At 44.9% G+C, this 21056-nt stretch overlaps 1 protein-coding gene across 3 annotated transcripts; it reads left to right on the forward strand.

The window, feature by feature from the left end:
* Positions 1-545: 545 nt before the first annotated feature.
* Positions 546-21056, forward strand: ABCC10 (ATP binding cassette subfamily C member 10). Of its 3 annotated transcripts, none has more exons than XM_075267299.1 (22): positions 546-585; positions 4313-4497; positions 5884-7141; positions 13348-13575; positions 13881-14040; positions 14115-14242; positions 14536-14615; positions 14693-14864; positions 14975-15073; positions 15205-15394; positions 15815-15892; positions 16140-16325; positions 16456-16594; positions 17331-17520; positions 17627-17970; positions 18639-18808; positions 18882-19042; positions 19180-19433; positions 19502-19647; positions 19733-19830; positions 19937-20049; positions 20173-21056. In XM_075267299.1, the coding sequence occupies exons 2-22, from the start codon at positions 4337-4339 to the stop codon at positions 20306-20308; spliced, it is 4491 nt and encodes a 1496-aa protein (XP_075123400.1). In that variant the 5' UTR covers positions 546-585; positions 4313-4336; the 3' UTR covers positions 20309-21056. The 3 variants fall into 3 exon arrangements, with proteins under 3 accessions (XP_075123400.1, XP_075123398.1, XP_075123401.1); XM_075267297.1 differs by lacking the exon at positions 546-585 and adding an exon at positions 2669-2702; XM_075267300.1 differs by lacking the exon at positions 546-585 and having other exon boundaries at positions 4339-4497; positions 7016-7141.

Below are 21056 nucleotides of genomic sequence, written 5' to 3' on the forward strand. Positions count from 1 at the left end.
GTGTACGGCCGCAGGGAATGGTCAGCGTGTAGAGCAAGTAAGATGGCGGCCATGTCTATGGGTTGTAATATCTGTCAGTCAGCCAGTTTTATTGTAGATCCTAGCATGTTATATAGACAGACTGGATGATGTGGAGATCACGGCTATATCTGTGGGGACCGGTCATCACTTCCAAGACTCCAAAGGGCAAAGTTCACAGCAAATATCGATTTACATTTCTCTTTACTTCATTCACAAAAATAAAGTATTATTTATTAACTCTTCTATTTCTGAAATTATTCTTACTGCAGTGTTTTCCAACTATGCCTAACACTTTTGCACAGCACTGTAAGGACAGTGTAGGGTGGTCATTGACGCTCCACCTGTTGAGATGTTGGTGGTCGTGTACCCCGGGCACTGTAATCCTGCCGCGGGCTCGCTATGTAGTGTTTCCAGTCCCCTGTCACCGCCGCCTCCTGGCACCAGAGCTTGATTTATGACAATTCTAGATATCAAGTTCTGTACAAAGATCAAACTTCACCGATCTGGAGCCTTGTGCACAAGAGACAGGGAGAAGAGGGAGCAGAGGGGGAAGCCGAAAACAAGGTACAGGGGCGCCAATTGTGGGACTCATAAATATCATCATCTCTACATGTGAAGATACAGGGGCCCCAATTGTGATATCATCCTCATATATGGGGGTACAGGGGCCCTAACTGTGATATCATCTTCATATATGGGGGTACAGGGGCCCAATTTTGAGGCACTGAGTTATGACTTTCACATCAGAGGTTACAGGAGCCGGACGCTAATATGCTTGGACTCAGGCGGAGGTAATAGAGACGTCACCACATTGCACCTAATCCTCCAGCAACAGAGGCCGGAGTGCACTGAGGGGGTGAGGGATTCGTTTTATTTGTTTTTGTGGGGGCCACAAGGAGCGCAACATTATACTATGCAGGGGCCACATAGAGGGAATATTAGACTGTGCAGGGGCCACAAGAAGGGGATATTATACTGTGCAGGGGCCACATAGAGGGAACATTATACTGTGCAGGAGCCACATAGAGGGAATATTAGACTGTGCAGGGGCCACAAGAAGGGGATATTATACTGTGCAGGGGCCACATAGAGGGAACATTATACTGTGCAGGAGCCACATAGAGGGAATATTAGACTGTGCAGGGGCCACAAGAAGGGGATATTATACTGTGCAGGGGCCACATAGAGGGAACATTATACTGTGCAGGAGCCACATAGAGGGAATATTAGACTGTGCAGGGGCCACATAGAGGGAACATTATACTGTGCAGGAGCCACATAGAGGGAATATTAGACTGTGCAGGGGCCACATAGAGGGAACATTATACTGTGCAGGGGCCACATAGAGGGAACATTATACTGTGCAGGGGCCACATAGAGGGAACATTATACTGTGCAGGAGCCACATAGAGGGAATATTAGACTGTGCAGGGGCCACATAGAGGGAACATTATACTGTGCAGGGGCCACATAGAGGGAACATTATACTGTGCAGGGGCCACATAGAGGGAATATTAGACTGTGCAGGGGCCCACATAGAGGGAACATTATACTGTGCAGGAGCCACATAGAGAGAATATTAGACTGTGCAGGGGCCACATAGAGGGAACACTATACTGTGCAGGGGCCACATAGAGGGAACATTATACTGTGCAGGAGCCACATAGAGGGAATATTAGACTGTGCAGGGGCCACAAGAAGGGGATATTATACTGTGTCAAGGCCACTAAAGGGGCATTATATTGTGTGGGGTCACAAAGCGACATGGGTGGGAATAGGCAGAGCCATAGGGAGACTTGGGATTTAGGTGTATGATACCATATCTCACCACAGCGCAGTGTGCAGCACAGATATTGTCTGAGGGCTGGTGGGGAGAGAACGTGGGGCTGATCTTTGTTGGCGTGATATTGGCAGCCATATATAGATAGATAGGAGATAGATAGATAGATAGATAGATAGATAGATAGATAGATAGATAGATAGATAGGAGATAGATAGATAGATAGATAGATAGATAGGAGATAGATAGATAGATAGATAGATAGATAGATAGATAACATATAGATAGATAGGAGATAGATAGATAGATAGATAGATAGATAGATAGATAACATATAGATAGATAGCTAGATAGATAGATAGGAGATAGATAGATAGATAGATAGATAGATAGATAGATAGGAAATAGATAGATAGATAGATAGATAGATAGATAGATAGATAGATAGATAGATAGATATTTTACTCTGTTATAGTTTTGAATGACCCAATCCCAGCACCTGGGTAGATGAGGAGAATAAGGAGGAATAGCCCCATCATTACTGTACGTCTATGCTGCCATCTGCCGGCCGGCCGCTGTATTACATATCTATTGTACTGCCATCTAGTGGTCGCTGTATTACATTTTTATTGTACTGCCATCTAGTGGCCGCCCTCTTGCTTACACGTCTGCTTTTCTACTCTGCCATTTACTTATTGTATTACTTATTGAAGGCGTCTTTGCTGCCATCTAGTGGCTGGCAGCATTAGTGCAGCCCGTAGACACATCAGTCGCTCTGTACACGCCCTTTCTCTATGGTCTGTGGAGTTGGGTTCGTCAGGTATTGTCCTCCCCGGGAAACTTAGCATCCTCCTGATTGGTTCCACTTCCGTGGTGTGAGCTGCCTGGGAGCAGGAAGGAGGTGAGAAGTGGCCGGTGTCTCCCATAACTTAGACCTCCATAGCCGAGCAGTGACAGGTTTATTCTAGATCATATTCAGCATCCACAGCTCGGGGTGTAAGAGTGACCAGCACACTGAATATAATGTATAGGATATATAATGTACAGTATATATGATATACAGGATATATAATAATATACAGGATATATAATGTACAGTATATATAATATACAGGATATATAATAATGTACAGGATATATAATGTACAGTATATATAATATACAGGATATATAATAATAATCAGAGAATATATACAGGATACAGTGGGGCAAAAAAGTATTTAGTCAGTCACCAATAGTGCAAGTTCCACCACTTAAAAAGATGAGAGGTGTCTGTAATTTACATCATAGGTAGACCTCAACTATGAGAGACAAAATGAGAAAACAAATCCAGAAAATCACATTGTCTGATTTTGTAAGAATTTATTTGCAAATTATGGTGGAAAATAAGTATTTGGTCAGTAACAAAATTTCATCTCAATACTTTGTTATATATCCTTTGTTGGCAATGACAGAGGTCAAACGTTTTCTGTAAGTCTTCACAAGGTTGGCACACACTGTTGTTGGTATGTTGGCCCATTCCTCCATGCAGATCTCCTCTAGAGCAGTGATGTTTTGGGGTTTATAGGGTTGAGATCTGGAGACTGGCTAGGCCACTCCAGGACCTTGAAATGCTTCTTACAAAGCCACTCCTTCGTTGCCCTGGCAGTGTGCTTTGGATCATTGTCATGTTGAAAGACCCAGCCACGTTTCATCTTCAATGCCCTTGCTGATGGAAGGAGGTTTGCACTCAAAGGGGCCAGGACGACTGATCCGGGTACATGAAAGAATGAATGGGGCCATGTATCGTGAGATTTTGAGTGCAAACCTCCTTCCATCAGCAAGGGCATTGAAGATGAAACGTGGCTGGGTCTTTCAACATGACAATGATCCAAAGCACACCGCCAGGGCAACGAAGGAGTGGCTTTGTAAGAAGCATTTCAAGGTCCTGGAGTGGCCTAGCCAGTCTCCAGATCTCAACCCTATAGAAAACCTTTGGAGGGAGTTGAAAGTCCGTGTTGCCAAGCGACAGCCCCAAAACATCACTGCTCTAGAGGAGATCTGCATGGAGGAATGGGCCGACATACCAACAACAGTGTGTGCCAACCTTGTGAAGACTTACAGAAAACGTTTGACCTCTGTCATTGCCAACAAAGGATATATAACAAAGTATTGAGATGAAATTTTGTTACTGACCAAATACTTATTTTCCACCATAATTTGCAAATAAATTCTTACAAAATCAGACAATGTGATTTTCTGGATTTGTTTTCTCATTTTGTCTCTCATAGTTGAGGTCTACCTATGATGTAAATTACAGACGCCTCTCATCTTTTTAAGTGGTGGAACTTGCACTATTGGTGACTGACTAAATACTTTTTTGCCCCACTGTATATAATAATATACAAGATATATAATAATATACAGGAGATTTAATGTACAGGATATATAATATACAGGATATATAATGTATAGGGTATAATATAATGTATATGGCTATGACTCCAGTGACGTTTCCTTTCCCTCCTGTAGGGTGTCCTGTCTGCTGTGGCTGTGATGGAGAATGTCCTCGCCCAGCTCTGTGGATCCAGCTCATTGAGCCCGGTGCCCGTCTGGGTGCAGGGACATGTTGGGGTTTGCTTCAATCAGCTCATCATCAGCTGCGTCCCTCATGTTCTCCTGGCTCTGAGCAGCGCATGTCATGCTGGAGCTCCCAGGTAAGAACTCTGTGTACTCTTCACCTACTGACTGTCTCCCTAGTAAGAGCTCTCAGTACTCTCCACTTACTGACTGACTCCCTAGTAAGCGACCTCTGTACTCTCCACTTACTGACTTCCTAGTATACGCTCTCTGTACTCTCCACCTACTGATTGTCTCCCTAATAAGCGCTCTTTGTACTCTCCACCTACTGATTGTCTCCCTAGTAAGAGCTCTCAGTACTCTCCACTTACTGACTGACTCCCTAGTAAGCGACCTCTGTACTCTCCACTTACTGACTTCCTAGTATACGCTCTCTGTACTCTCCACCTACTGATTGTCTCCCTAATAAGCGCTCTTTGTACTCTCCACCTACTGACTGACTCGCTAGTATACGCTCTCTGTACTCTCCACTTACTGACTGATTCCCTAGTAAGCGCTCTCTGTACTCTCCACCTACTGACTGACTCGCTAGTATACGCTCTCTGTACTCTCCACCTACTGACTGATTCCCTAGTAAGCGCTCTGTGTACTCTCCACCTACTGACTGACTCGCTAGTATACGCTCTCTGTACTCTCCACCTACTGACTGATTCCCTAGTAAGCGCTCTGTGTACTCTCCACCTACTGACTGACTCGCTAGTATACGCTCTCTGTACTCTCCACCTACTGACTGACTCGCTAGTATACGCTCTCTGTACTCTCCACCTACTGACTGATTCCCTAGTAAGCGCACTCTGTACTCTCCACCTACTGACTGACTCGCTAGTATACGCTCTCTGTACTCTCCACCTACTGACTGACTCGCTAGTATACGCTCTCTGTACTCTCCACCTACTGACTGATTCCCTAGTAAGCGCTCTCTGTACTCTCCACCTACTGACTGTCTCCCTAATAAGTGCTTTCTGTACTTTCCACCTACTGACTGTCTCCCAAGTAAGCACGCTCTCCCATATGTTTGATTGTTTTTATTAAAAAAATAAAAATTAGAGGGTAAGTTTTGGATTGGTCGGGGTCTGACTACTGAGGCCCCCCTCCTACTGATCCTGAGAATGGGGGGTTTTGCCCCTGTTGTGAATGTAGCTGTGGTGAGCACAGACCCCGCTCCCTCCCCCGCTGCCATTAAATGCCATACATCTATAGGAATAAATGGCAGTACCCCGGCGTACACAATGGGGATAAATCTCCCCCGGTTTCCCAGATTGGTCTCGTCCCATCGATCAGGATGCAGATTTTTAAAACATTTGATTTCTATTTTATACTTTTTTATCTTTCTATATAATTTCTATATATTTACTAAGAAGGGAAACAAACGTGGCCAGAGAAGGCCTTGATGGTGCTAGGACGGGGGTCCCTGGGTGACATCTCTGGCCATGTCGGTGACTGGTTGTGTTGTCTTCTTCTAGGCACCCCATTTCTGGCTCTCCCAGCTCCACCTGGTTGTGCAGGACGTTCGTCTCCTTCTTTATGTCATGTCTTTGTGTTGCTGATTTGGTCCTCGGAGGTCTCTTTCCTCGTGAAGTCACCACCAGCTTGGAGGTCCTCTCGGGCTCTGTGTCCTTCTTAGCATGGATCACGCACTTTCTATCACTTTACACCCTCCGAAAGTCCTGCTATGCAAATTCCCGGGGCCCTGTGAGTCTGATGTTACCCGTCCTCCTGACCATACCAACGGTGGTGATTACGTTGGTTTGGGTGTGTGAGGAGGGAGCGGTGAGGCCCCCTCTACAGGTCATGCTGGTCTCCCGCTTCTCGCTTTCCTGTCTCCGTGTCTTATGTATCGTTGTCTATCTCCGGGCCTATCTTGTCCCTTCTCCTCGTGTCACTTCTATTGCTGTTGTCTCCATCAATGAGGACAGTGAATATTCTCCTTTGGTGGCCACGTTCCCCTCAGACATTCATGAAGAACCAGCAGAGGATGGTGAAAGTTGGTTATCCCGATTCTTCTATTTTTGGATGCAGCCCCTCTTGCAGAGAGGAGCGGGTGGAGGACTGAAGGGCCCTCAGGATGTGTATCTCTTGCCCCACCATCTCCAGACACCAAAGATCTCCCAGGACATCTTCTCTAGGTGTGGTCCTTCTGCTCCGCGTCTCCTTCGGACGTTGCACTCCTGTTTTGGAGCTCACTTCTATTCCTTGGGATTCCTGAAGCTCGCCTCCTGTGCTCTGGCCTTCATGGGGCCCGTGCTGCTTAATCTTCTGGTGAATTTCATGGAGACGAGGGAGGAGGCACTGAGCTGGGGGGCGCTGTACACCATCGGACTCTTCACTACAGGATTCTTCGGTGCTCTTGTTCAGAATCAGTACACACATCAGATTAATAAGCTGATGCTAACGGTGCGGGCCTCAGTGCTGAGCAGCGTCTACCGGAAGACCCTCCGCGGTGAGGGAACGGGCCTGGCTACATTCTCTCCGGGGGAAGTCGTCAACTTTATGAGCACAGACGCCGATCGGATATCAAATTTCTGCCGCAGCCTCCATGAGCTCTGGAGTCTTCCGGTGCAGTTCGCAGTCACGCTCTACCTCTTGTACCAGCAGGTGGGCATCGCCTTCCTAGGGGGGCTGGGCCTGGCGCTGCCGCTTGTGCCCCTCAACAAAGTCATCGCCACCCGCATCATGAACAACAACAAAGAAATGCTGAAGCATAAGGACGCCCGGGTCAAGGTATGAGCCTCCTGTATACGTGTCTGTATGTGATGTCACCACCTCTATAATATAACATATGTAGAAAACCGAATATCCAGCTCACCCTTCTTGATGTATGGAAAATGGTTCCCAGGCTGCTCGGACGTGGACGGACTTTGATCCACTGGATAAAGACGATAGGTAAGGAAGAAATCCAGCGTCTCCAGGAACTTGTTAAAAATAAATCTTTATTTCTTCATCTTTAAAAAAAGCTTTGACAGCATACCGAAGATGGCAAGTACTCCAACATGGGACTTATTATTTGAGCTACGCGTTTCGGAACTACTTCGGTTCCTTCGTCATGGCATACTGAGGGCTTACTTTTGCAGGTGTTTTAAACTGTGATTAATTAAAAACCCCACCCCTTAAAACTATTAAGTCCATGTAGTACGTCATACTTGCCATTTCTACTATAATAAACAAAATATCTATATAACATTGTATTTATTGTGTGTCCTTATTAATACATATTTAAATAATTATGATAATATCATTGGGACAAACAAACCATATCCCTGGACATATTTACGTTTTTTGTATATATCACATATGTCACTTATCATTCCTTGATCATTTATTATACAAATTAAATATATATATAATCTCCTGACATAATCTTGCTAGCTCCGTATGTTCTGACCTGTCTCGATGGTATTCTTTTAATCATATTCTATAAATAGATCATATAAGGAGATGTTGAGTTTACTAGGAGCCGTTTCTTCCATAAGATTATACACATGACCCATCATGTGACTAGGCACCTGATAGGTCTACACTCCTCCTTGCATCACATGATCGGAGATTTAATGCATGAGAGGGTCCTTAGATCTATATAGTTATATCTTTGGACCTATACCCAGAAACCAACTCATCACCAGGTAAGTGTCTATCTTAAGGTATAATAGAAATGTTTATTTTAATAGATGTAAGATACATCTGAACATATGTTTAACCCGTGAGGGTGTCGTGTATTAAGTGTAACTATCCAATACGCTTCACTGGTTAATAACCTCTTACGCCAATTTCCGCCCCTAATGGGCTTAGGTATTTTTTCTATAGCATAGTACACTAGTGTTGAAGTATCTCCCGCATGAATTTCTGAAAAATGTCGGGAAACGCCCGACATGTTTTCTTTCCTTTTAGAGCTATCCTGAATATGCTCTGACACTCTTGTCTTAACATTACGGATGGAACAGCCGACATAACTCAAATTGCATGCAGTACATTCCACTATATATATTATATGATGACTCATACAATTTAAAAATTGATTTATATGATGCAATCTGTTACCTTCTGAGTTTGTAAAAGTTTGTGTTTTCTTGGCATAGTTACACATATTGCAGCGGGGCATTCCACATTTGTGGAAGCCCTTAATTTTTAGCCATGTCTCCGACTTTTTTTGGTGGTCATCATTCACGAACAAGCTTGGAGATAAAATATCTCCTAATGTTCGACCTCTTTTTGCTACACATTGTACCCCTCTATTCAATATATTATAGGTTGCCGGGTCTTGATATAATATAGGGATATTCTGATTAAATATTTGTTTTATTTGATTGTACTGCCTACTAAAAGGTGTGGAAAAAACTACTCTATTGGGAATTGTAATATTTTTATTTGTTTTATCCTCCAATAATGACTTTCGAGTTTTATTATCCACGATTTTAATGGCTCGATTCAATGTCCATCCAGGGTAACCCCGATTTTTTAACCTGTCTACTGTGATATCTCGTTGTTCCCTATAGCTTTTTTCAGTGGAACATGTACGTCGCGTTCGGATGAGTTCTCCAATAGGAATTGACTTAATGGTATGAGCTGGGTGATGGCTATCAGCCATCAATAATGTATTCCCTGCTAGCTCTTTACGATAAATGCTGGTATCGATTCTTGCCTCCTTGGTGTTGCCAATAAGGCTCACATCCAAAAAGGATATATTTGTGGGGTGGTGAGAGGAAGTAAATTTAAGACCCATCTCATTTTGATTGAAATATGAGATTAGATGTGGTACGGACATAGACGACCCCTGCCAAATCATGAGGACGTCGTCTATGTACCTCCCGTACCACACCAACTCCTTATGGAATGGGTTAGTAGTAGAATAAATCTGTTTTTCCTCCCACCACCCCAACACTAAGTTCGCTATAGAAGGTGAGAAAGGCGCTCCCATGGGAGCGCCTTTAATTTGCAGATAGTATTCTCTATAAAAAAGAAAAAAGTTGTGTGTTAACAAATATGATGTCACTTCTATAATATATTCTTTCAGTATATCAGAATATCGGCTGTAATGTTCCAAATGAAAAGACAAGGCTTTGATTGCAACAGTATGTGGGATGTTTGAATATAAAGCCTGGATGTCGCTGGTAATCCAGGAAAATTTGTCTTCCCACCTAATTTTGTCAATTACATTTAATAACATTTTAGTATCCTGGATGTACCCTGGCATTCGGGACACTAATGGCTGTAATAGTAAATCAAGCCATGAACATAATTTTTCGTTTAGTGACCCGATTCCGGCCACAATGGGTCGAAAAGGGACAGGTATTTCATTTTTATGCGTCTTAGGGACTCAGTGGAAAATTGCATTAACAGGAAATTCAGGTATAAGATGTTTTGATTGTTCCCTAGAAAATATACCGCAACGTACTCCCTCGTCCACTAATCCCCTTAAGGAAGTCATAAACTCCTGAGTAGGGTCATTTTCTAACTTGCGATATGTGGTACTATCTTTTAATATTTTTAGACAACCTTCTCTATAGAATTGTTTATCCATCACTGCTATTTTCCCATCTTTGTCTGTTTTTTTAAACACTAATGCTTTTTGTTCTTTTAATGTTTTTAATGCCTGTTTTTCTCTATAGTTTAGGTTGTTTCTTTGTCGCTTATTGCTATGATTAATAGTATCCCTTAGGGTCCCGAGGTCCCTCTCCATGGCAGACTGAAATTGTGCATAGGAGGGAGCCCGCGATCCCAAGGGATAAAAAGCCGGATTAGTGCCTGTAACTCCTATATTATGTATAGGTTGATCATCCGGTAAAACACTCTCATTTTGTAATTGTATAAGGTTAACCATGGACATCTGTTCTTGGAACAAAAAACCCTCAAAACCATTAGTTTCAATTTGATCATATTCAAAACCTTTATAATCATTATTATCATCATCAGTATATTGTATTTGACATTCATTTTCTTTATCTTTGTCAATATCCAAAAAATGTCTCTTAACTGTAAGTAATCGGACGAATTTGTTAATGTCCATTAACGTATGGAAATAATCAAAGTCCTGACTAGGTACAAAACCCATGCCTTTAGATAGGATTCTTTCTTCATCCTGTGAAAGTTGATACGATGAAAAGTTGACTATATTGGTAGGGAAATTTTCATTGTGTTCCTCTGTAGATGCTATTGTCGTCGATTGGAGCGGGTTGAATACTTTATATTTCGATTTGTGTTTCCTTCCCGCTCGTCTAGATCGTTTTTTGATGAATACTTGCCACCTTTAGGTTGGTTTCGTTTATTATGTGGAGTTGATGGAGACGTATTTATAGCAGATGTATCCGTATTAGAGCCTTCGCTGCATGTTGATACCGACAGGTCTGAACCCAGTTCAGATGATGAAAACGATACTCTGCGTTTATTTCTATATAGCATGTTAGGCTTTTTCAAAATAGATTTAGGATTTGTGTTATTATAGTCTTTTTTCTTTTGATACACAAAGCCTGTAGTGTAATCATTCGTATCTCTAACAAATTTCTTTTTTTTATTTTCCATAATGGTTGATTCCACATTTTCTATCTTTTTCTCCACTTTGGTTTTAATAGTTATATAGTTAACATCAGATTCCAAGGTTTTTAAACGTTCATCTAGTTTAGATATTTCTGCTTTAATTTCAATAAGTTTTTTCTTTTCATAATCCACTATGAGTTGCATTAAGTCAAATGAGCATGTTGATAAAATACTATTCCAGGAAGTGATAAATGCATCGTCATATTCATACGTAGGGAATTTTTTGAGTCTGAGTCCTCTAGGGATCATACTGTATTCTATGTATTTTTCCAAGGTTATGCAATCCCATAGAGTTTTAATCTCCTTAATTGTTAGTTTTTCCCAGTCATTAAACAACATTTTCAAATCGGGACTGACAGCACCTCTTGGTGTGTGATTGTCAAATATTGCCGCAATTTTAGATGCTCTAGATTCGGACACATTTTTAAATACTTGTTGACCCGTAGGTTCATTGAATCAGGTTCATGGACATTGAATCGAGCCATTAAAATCGTGGATAATAAAACTCGAAAGTCATTATTGGAGGATAAAACAAATAAAAATATTACAATTCCCAATAGAGTAGTTTTTTCCACACCTTTTAGTAGGCAGTACAATCAAATAAAACAAATATTTAATCAGAATATCCCTATATTATATCAAGACCCGGCAACCTATAATATATTGAATAGAGGGGTACAATGTGTAGCAAAAAGAGGTCGAACATTAGGAGATATTTTATCTCCAAGCTTGTTCGTGGATGATGACCACCAAAAAAAGTCGGAGACATGCCTAAAAATTAAGGGCTTCCACAAATGTGGAATGCCCCGCTGCAATATGTGTAACTATGCCAAGAAAACACAAACTTTTACAAACTCAGAAGGTAACAGATTGCATCATATAAATCAATTTTTAAATTGTATGAGTCATCATATAATATATATAGTGGAATGTACTGCATGCAATTTGAGTTATGTCGGCTGTTCCATCCGTAATGTTAAGACAAGAGTGTCAGAGCATATTCAGGATAGCTCTAAAAGGAAAGAAAACATGTCGGGCGTTTCCCGACATTTTTCAGAAATTCATGCGGGAGATACTTCAACACTAGTGTACTATGCTATAGAAAAAATACCTAAGCCCATTAGGGGCGGAAATTGGCGTAAGAGGTTATTAACCCGTGAAGCGTATTGGATAGTTACACTTAATACACGACACCTTCACGGGTTAAACATACGTTCAGATGTATCTTACATCTATTAAAATAAACATTTCTATTATACCTTAAGATAGACACTTACCTGGTGATGAGTTGGTTTCTGGGTATAGGTCCAAAGATATAACTATATAGATCTAAGGACCCTCTCATGCATTAAATCTCTGATCATGTGATGCAAGGAGGAGTGTAGACCTATCAGGTGCCTAGTCACATGATGGGTCATGTGTATAATCTTATGGAAGAAACGGCTCCTAGTAAACTCAACATCTCCTTATATGATCTATTTATAGAATATGATTAAAAGAATACCATCGAGACAGGTCAGAACATACGGAGCTAGCAAGATTATGTCAGGAGATTATATATATATTTAATTTGTATAATAAATGATCAAGGAATGATAAGTGACATATGTGATATATACAAAAAACGTAAATATGTCCAGGGATATGGTTTGTTTGTCCCAATGATATTATCATAATTATTTAAATATGTATTAATAAGGACACACAATAAATACAATGTTATATAGATATTTTGTTTATTATAGTAGAGATGGCAAGTCTGACGTACTACATGGACTTAATAGTTTTAAGGGGTGGGGTTTTTAATTAATCACAGTTTAAAACACCTGCAAAAGTAAGCCCTCAGTATGCCATGACGAAGGAACCGAAGTAGTTCCGAAACGCGTAGCTCAAATAATAAGTCCCATGTTGGAGTACTTGCCATCTTCGGTATGCTGTCAAAGCTTTTTTTAAAGATGAAGAAATAAAGATTTATTTTTAACAAGTTCCTGGAGACGCTGGATTTCTTCCTTACCTATCGATAATATAACATATACCTGGAGAGTGGTGATGTCACTGCTGTATAATATCACTGATATCTGGTGATGTCACCTCCTGTGTAATATCAATGATATTCAGTGATGTCACTGCTGTGTAATATTACTGATATCCAGTGATGTCACTTCCTGTATGATATCACTGATATCCGGTAACGTCACCTGCTGTATAATATCATTGATATCCTGTGATGTCATTTCTTGTATGACATCATTGATATCTGGTGATGCCACTTCCTGTATGATATCACTGATATCCGGTGATGTCACTTCCTGTATGCTATCTCTGCTATCTGGTGATGTCACCACCTGTATGATACAACATATATAGCTATATACCTCCTGTTATATTTCTCTCTTTAGCTGGTGACGGAGTTGTTGTCTGGGATGCGGGTGGTAAAGTTTTACACGTGGGAGGAGCACTTTTCCCGTCAGGTGTCCAGGTTACGGGAGGCGGAGCTGAGAAGTCTTCGTGCCATTAAGCTTTTGGATGCCGTGTGTGTCTACCTGTGGGCGGCGCTGCCGGTCCTCACATCCATCATCACATTTATTACCTATGTGCTGCTGGGACATCAACTGACAGCTGCTAAGGTCAGTGCCCGGGGGGGGAGCAGCGCGCCTGACTCCTGAGCCTCTGCCCTGACAACTATTTGTCACTTCAAACCCCCAATTTACTGCCTCCCATCTACTCTCATTGTTTCCTGGCCCCGCCTACTGTCCCCTGATCTACTTTCCATCCATCGTAGCCCTGCCCGTTTTCCTATCCTGGCCCCTCCCACTCTCCCGCTGTCTTCTCTTTGCTCCTCCTCCTCTCACTCTCCTCCCCGACCCGGGTTTTCCTCTGTCACTACATATGGTTGCCCCCCTGGTCCTGATGTTGCCCCTCCCCCTTGCAGGTGTTCACTTCCCTGGCCCTGGTGGGGATGCTGATTCTACCCCTCAATAACTTTCCTTGGGTGCTGAATGGCGTTTTAGAGGCCAAAGTGTCCCTAGATCGGGTGCAGGCCTTCCTGGACCTCCCGGAGCAGGACATGCTGCGCTACTACAGGGTGGAAGGTAAGACGGGGGCGTTCTGGGGTCGCAGCTGCTGGTCACATGACCTGATGTCTCTAATGTTCGCGTTGTTTCAGCTCCCTCTAGAGACGGCTGTGTAGTGGTGGAGATGAGGAACGCGACCTTCTCCTGGGGGTCAGAGGTCAAGGACAGCGAGGGGTCCGGATCCCTCACACTCTTCATCCAGCATCTGTCTGTGAAAAAGGTGAGGACCCCCGACCAGAGCCCCCATATAGTGACCCCCACTGTGTACGTACTGGACTGACCCACACTGACCATATCTAAGGCCAAAAGATGGCGCTAACAGCCTGTTATATCATGACCTGTACTCCACTCACATCCAGAGCTGGAGCTAACTGGAGAATACGTCATGACCTAACAGCAGAACTGTGACTGCAGCTCTGGCTGTGACTGGAGAATAAGATTAGATGTCGGATCTTTATTTCCAGTGTAATGTGAGATGTAACATGATAGTCGGGTTGTCGGTCTCATTCGCAGGGCATGCTGCTTGCAGTTGTCGGGAAGGTTGGCTGTGGGAAGAGTTCCTTACTGTCGGCGATCACAGGGGAGCTCCGCAGGTATGGGCCATGGTCAGATGCTCCGCCACGGCTCATGGTGTAGATAGTAAACCATATCTCGTCTCTTCTTGCTGCAGACTGGGTGGAGACTTGTTTGTCGCCCACCAGGAGTTCGGATTTGGTTTTGTGGCTCAGGAGTCGTGGATCCAGTTCGCCACCATCCGAGAGAATATCCTGTTTGGGAAGGAGTACGAGGAGCGCCTGTACAAGGAGGTGCTGGAGGCCTGCGCCCTGACCCAGGATCTCAGTGTGAGTGAGGTTGGGAGGGATGCAGCAGATGTCAGGGTCCAGGTCATGTGACCGGCAGTCAGGGTCCAGGTCATGTGACCAGCTCATCACAACATTGTCCTACATTTCAGATCCTACCAGCCGGTGACCAGACGGAGGTTGGGGAGAGCGGTGTGACACTGAGCGGGGGCCAGAAGGCTCGGGTAAGCCTGGCACGCGCCGTATATCAGGTGAGTCCATGTCACTGCTCATCGTGGTGTCCTTCAGAGTAGTCACCCACTGACACTTGACCAACACTCCTCTAAAGATGGCAGCTATTTTGGTGGAGGAGTGTCTTATGTGACTGATCTTTACCCCTCAGGAGAAGGATATTTACCTCCTGGATGACCCCCTGGCTGCTGTAGATACTGATGTGGCTGCTCACCTCATGGACAGATGCATTCTGGGTATTCTCAGACAAAGAACACGCATCCTCTGCACCCACCGCACCGAATTGCTACAGAAGGCCGATGTCATCGTACTGATGGAGGATGGGAAGATTGTCTGCACAGGTGGATGATGGGTGTTGTGTCCACTGTACAGCTGGATGATGGGTGTTGTGCCCTTTGCACAGCAGGATGATGGGTGCTGTGCCCTCTGTACAGATGGATGATGGATGTTGTGCTTTCTGTACAGGTGGATGATGGGTGTTGTGTCCTCTGTGTAGCTGTATGTTGGGTGTTGTGTTCTCTGTGTAGCTGGATGTTGGGTGTTGTGCCCTTTGCACAGCAGGTTGATGGGTGCTGTGGCCTCTGTACAGGTGGATGATGGGTGTTGTGTCCTCTGTGTATCTGGATGTTGGGTGTTGTGCCTTCTGTACATGTGGATGATGGGTGCTGTGTCCTTTACACACCTGGATGATGTGTGTTGTACCCTTTGTACAGCTGGATGATGGGTGTTGTACTCTCTGTAACACTGCCCTCTCCTTGTAGGTCCACCAGACGAGATCTTACCGCGAGTGCAGAAGTCTCCTAACCTGAAGTCGTCTTCACCTCAGAGCACAGAGGACGGTGGGTATCATTCACTGATTTTGGCTTGTGCTGTTTCGGGGGTTCTGCCCTATTGTAGGCTCACCCCCTGCATGTGTCCTGTGCAGGGTATAGAGGTGAGGTACCCATCCATACATGAGACATGCGAGAACCCCAGCGGGCTCAAGCACTGTGGGGAACCTTTAGTGATGTTACAGTTGGATGTCCGAACATTAACCCTTGTATCAGCTGTCAGTATACCTGTCACTGCTGTCTCCTGTCATCCTAGACTCCAGTGTAGGTCCTGAGACTGCAGACAATGAAGACAAGGAACCAGCAGCAGCCCCAAGTTCAGGGATGGGGGAAGAGGAAAAGAAGGAGGGCGCCGTGTCCCTGCAGGTGTATTTGGCATACTGGAGAGCAGTGGGGGCTGCCCTGGGGGCCTCGGTGCTGCTGGCGTTACTCTTCATGCAGGGTAAGTGTCCATTCCATCTACCCTGATACCGATATCACCCCAATCTCTGGATGTTCAGCCGATCTTTTGCAGCCACTTGGCTGACACCTCAGAGCAGCTGCAGATCTTTACGTGTTCACCTTTCTTACAGCATCTAGGAACATCTCAGACTGGTGGTTGTCGTACTGGATTGCCACCTTATCGGACGACCCTAAAAACTCCTCTCTTGTGATGTTAACGCCACCGGTGCTGGCGCCATCACTGCTGCTGTTCTCTACTGGAGGTCTTGTGTAAGTAAGATATCCACACTGCATATTATCTACAGTAGTTGTGTGATTAGAGCACTTTTCCATACCATGTAATATCAGCTGTCAGTGGTTGTGTGGTAAGAGTACCGCTCCATATCGTGTAATATCCGCTGTCAGTGGTTGTGTGGTAAGAGCACCTCTCCATACCGTGTAATATCAGCTGTCAGTGGTTGTGTGGTAAAAGCACTTCTCTATACCGTGTAATATCTGCTGTCAATGGTTGTGTGGTAAGAGCTCCTCTCCATACTGTGTAATATCATCTGTAAGTGGTTGTGTGGTAAGAGCTCCTCTCCATACTGTGTAATATCATCTGTAAGTGGTTGTGTGGTAAGAGCTCTTCTCCATACGGTGTAATATCCACTGTCAGTGATTGTGTGGTAAGAGCACCTCTCCATACTGTGTAATATCCACTGTCAGTGATTGTGTGGTAAGAGCACCTCTCCATACTGTGTGATATCCACTGTCATTGGTTGTGTGGTAAGAGCTCCTCTCCATACCATGTAAAATCTGCTGTCAGTGGTTGTGTGGTAAGAGCACCTCGCCATACCATGTGTTATCTGCTGTCAGTGGTTGTGTGGTAAGAGCACTTCTCCGTACTGTGTAATATCTGCGGTCAGTGGTTTTGTAATATTTCTACTGTGTATTCTCTCCTGTTATTGGTTGTGTGGTAAGAGCACCTGTGTATTACCCTCAACCCTCTTTCTTTTTCTTGATTCAGGACCCCGGTGAGCTGGGGCCAGTCTATGGAGCAGAACACATCTGCAGACATCAGCTTCTATTTATCAGTATATGGTGGGATTGCGGCAGCGAATTCCATCTTTACTGCCCTGCGTGCCCTCCTTTTTGCCTTTGGCACAGTCCGTGCAGCTACAGTCATCCACAAGCGCCTGTTACAGCGGGTGTTACGGGTAAGAAGTGCAATATACTGTGCAGAACGTGACGTCCATAAACCTCAGAGGTAACGTCTGGGCAGGGGTCATTATCCATTATTCACAATGATCTCCTTGTTTCCAGGCCACGGTCACCTTCTTTGACAGCACACCTGTTGGCCGCATCATTAACCGCTTCTCCTCTGACCTCTACTGTGTGGACGACTTTCTGCCCTTCATGCTGAACATCTTCCTGGCCAACGTGTTTGGTCTCCTGGGCATGTTGGTGATGATCAGCTATGGGCTGCCAATGATCCTGCCCATCCTTGTGCCCCTGGCAATCCTATACTACTATATCCAGCGTTTCTACCGCCACACCTCACGGGAGCTGAAGAGACTGCAGAGCATCACTCTCTCCCCCATCTACAGCCACTTCTCAGAGACCCTGACTGGCCTGACCACCATCCGGGCCACACGCCATGCTGAAAGGTGAGATGTAGAGTTGTATGTTTCTGGTGTCGATGGGAGGATGTGTTAGGGTTTGGATGGGGTCTCTGGTCTTTTGTTTTGGATGGGTCCCCTGGTTATCATGGGTGGATGGTTGTGTCTTGGTTTCAATAGTCCTCTGTTTTGGATGGATGATTGTGTTTGGCTTTGGGTGGATTCTCTGGTCTTCTGGTTTGGGTGGGTGGTTGTGTCCGGATTTGGATGGGTCCCTTGGTTTGTATGGGGGCTAGTGTTTGGCTTTGGAGAGTAATCTGGATGGTATGAATGGTTTGTTGTGTTCAGGTTCGAATAGATAGTTGTATTTGGATGGATGGTTGGGTTTGGATGGGATTTCTGGTCTTATGGTTTAGATGGATGGTTGTGTTTGGGTTCTCTGGTCTTCTGGTTGTGTTCAGATATGGATGGGTGGTTGTGTTTGGATGGGTCTTCTGGTTTAGACTGATGATTGTGTTTGGTTTTGGGTGTGTTCTTTGGTCTTTTGGTTTAGATGAATGGTTGCATGGGTCCTTTGGTTTGGATGGGTGATAGTGTCTTAGTTTGGATGAGTTCTGTGGAAGCATGACTGTCATGTTTGCATTGCCAGGTCAGGATGAGGTGGTTGGGTAACCAGATGATGGGTTTGTTCCCTCACTGTTTTATGCATGATTCAGGTTTGCAGAGGAATGTGAATCCCGGATGGAGTTGAACCAGCGCTGCCTGTTTGCCAGTAACACAGCTGTACAGTGGTTAGACATCCGGCTTCAGATGATTGGAGTAATAGTGGTCACTGCCATTGCCATTATTGCATTAATCCAGCACCAGAGAAATGCTGGAGATCCAGGTAAGGTCTCGTCATGTTCTGGTGTTTGTGTCTCAGATGTGCATCCGGCTAACAGCCTCCTCTTCTTCACCAGGTCTTGTGGGACTGTCTCTGTCCTATGCTCTCTCCATCACTGGTTTACTATCCGGACTCATCTCAAGCTTCACACAAACTGAGGCCATGATGGTCAGCGTGGAGAGAGCAGAGGAGTACGCCACCACACTGCCCTCGGAGCCCACCAAAGGCACAATGACGGTGAGTCTAGGCTCTACAGCTTGGGAAATCACCCAGCCAGAGTCTTTCAACCTATACAATACAAACCAAGTGACCTGGTGAGGGTTCTATAGAGCTCCATATAGATGTCCCATGTTCCGCCTCCTTCTCTTCCCCAGGTCCAGCCACAGTGGCCCCAGAATGGCCGCATTGAGTTAAGAGATGCAGTTCTGTGTTATCGGCCGGGTCTTCCCAATGCTCTGGATGGGGTTAGCTTTACCATTCAGGCAGGAGAGAAGATTGGTGTTGTGGGAAGGACGGGCTCTGGGAAGTCCACTCTGTTCTTGGCTCTGTTCAGGATGATGGAGCTGAATTCTGGGTCTGTCCTCATTGATGGCGTGTCCACCCGAGAGTTGAACCTGGACGTGCTGAGGTGAGAACCGTACACTTGGACATACAGGTAATGAGTTCTACAGATAATGGACACCATGTTCCCTCCAGGTCGCGGCTGGCCATCATCCCTCAGGACGCCTTCTTGCTAAGTGGGAGTGTGCGGGAGAACCTGGACCCCCTATCTCATCACACAGACATGGAGCTACTGGACGTGCTGAGAGAGTGCCACCTACAGGATCTGGTGTCACGCATGGGTGAGTGCTATAACTAGAGCATGTCCCCGGCAGGGAAAGGGTTGCCTGTCATTGCCTGACTGTCTGTTAACATTGTCTTTTGCAGGAGGCCTGGACGCCAATGTGGGGGAGAGAGGGAAGAATTTCTCGCTGGGGCAGAGGCAGCTTTTGTGTTTGGCCAGAGCTTTGCTAACAGATGCCAAGGTGAAGCGACCAGACCTACGGAGAGTGTATGCTCTTCAGTACAGGGATCCTTGTATCAGGTTTTTGCCTTGACCCCATGTGACTGTAGGTGTCTGTTGTGTCCTAGATACTCTGCATTGATGAAGCCACTGCTAGTGTTGACCACCAGACGGACCACCTCCTCCAAGCAACCATCCGTGAGAAGTTCCAGGAGCGCACGGTCCTCACCATCGCACACAGGTGCTAATATGTCCTAGCTCCATCTCCTCTGTGCACACACACAGACCTCACCTCACTCTCCCCCTGCTCTGCACATACTGTATACAGCTGCGTATATCACAAACAGACTCACTTTTGTTACAGGCTGCACACTATCATGGACTCTGACCGGGTGCTGGTGATGCATGCTGGGAAAGTGGCGGAATTGGACTCTCCTACAATCCTGAGCAGCAGCAAAGACTCGCACTTCTACCGGCTAATACACAGCGCCAACTCCTGAGTGACCAGATCATGGACTGTGCCATGACAATGCAGGGCTAGTATGAGGGTGACCGTACAGGTGGTGCGACATGACAGTATGGGTGAAGATGATTGGAGTGACTGTACAGTGAAGTGACGGCACGGGTGAAGATGTGTATAGTGACAGAGTGGGTGATGCTGATTAATGATGACTGAATGACACTGGGTGACCATAGAGATGTGGGGTTGGTAGACCAGACCACCGACTCTAACTCTTCTCATTTTCCACAGCTCGATTCTGACTCCTTCCTAAATGGCTGATAGTCATGGCCAGTCAGAAGCTGTGCAGATTCTCGCAACGGATTCCTATAACAATCTATACATCCAATTAATTATCAATAATTACGTAATATTCTTAATAACAATGAATCAATAACTTTTTTCTGACTCCCTACTGGTCCCTACTCCAACTCCACAGCCCTAGTGATGGAGACTGATGTTGTATAATGGAGATTATATAGGTGGAGATGTGTGATGGGACAGTATGGTTGATGTTGTAATATGGAGACTGTACAGGTGGAGATGTGTGATGGGACAATATGGGTGATGTTGTGCGCCGGGATAGTAAGCGATGCTGGGTGACAGGGACAGAACAGGTGATCATATGGAACAGATTCACTACATATGTGATGGGGACACTGTGGGTGATGGGGACACTACAGGTGTCAGGGTCTGTAATCTCTGACTACGCTTTGTTGTCGCTCAGGGAGGGGCTTTTTTTTGCTCCA

Source organism: Leptodactylus fuscus, chromosome 3 (assembly GCF_031893055.1).
Source record: "Leptodactylus fuscus isolate aLepFus1 chromosome 3, aLepFus1.hap2, whole genome shotgun sequence".
In the NCBI taxonomy this organism is placed as follows: Eukaryota; Metazoa; Chordata; class Amphibia; order Anura; family Leptodactylidae; genus Leptodactylus; species Leptodactylus fuscus.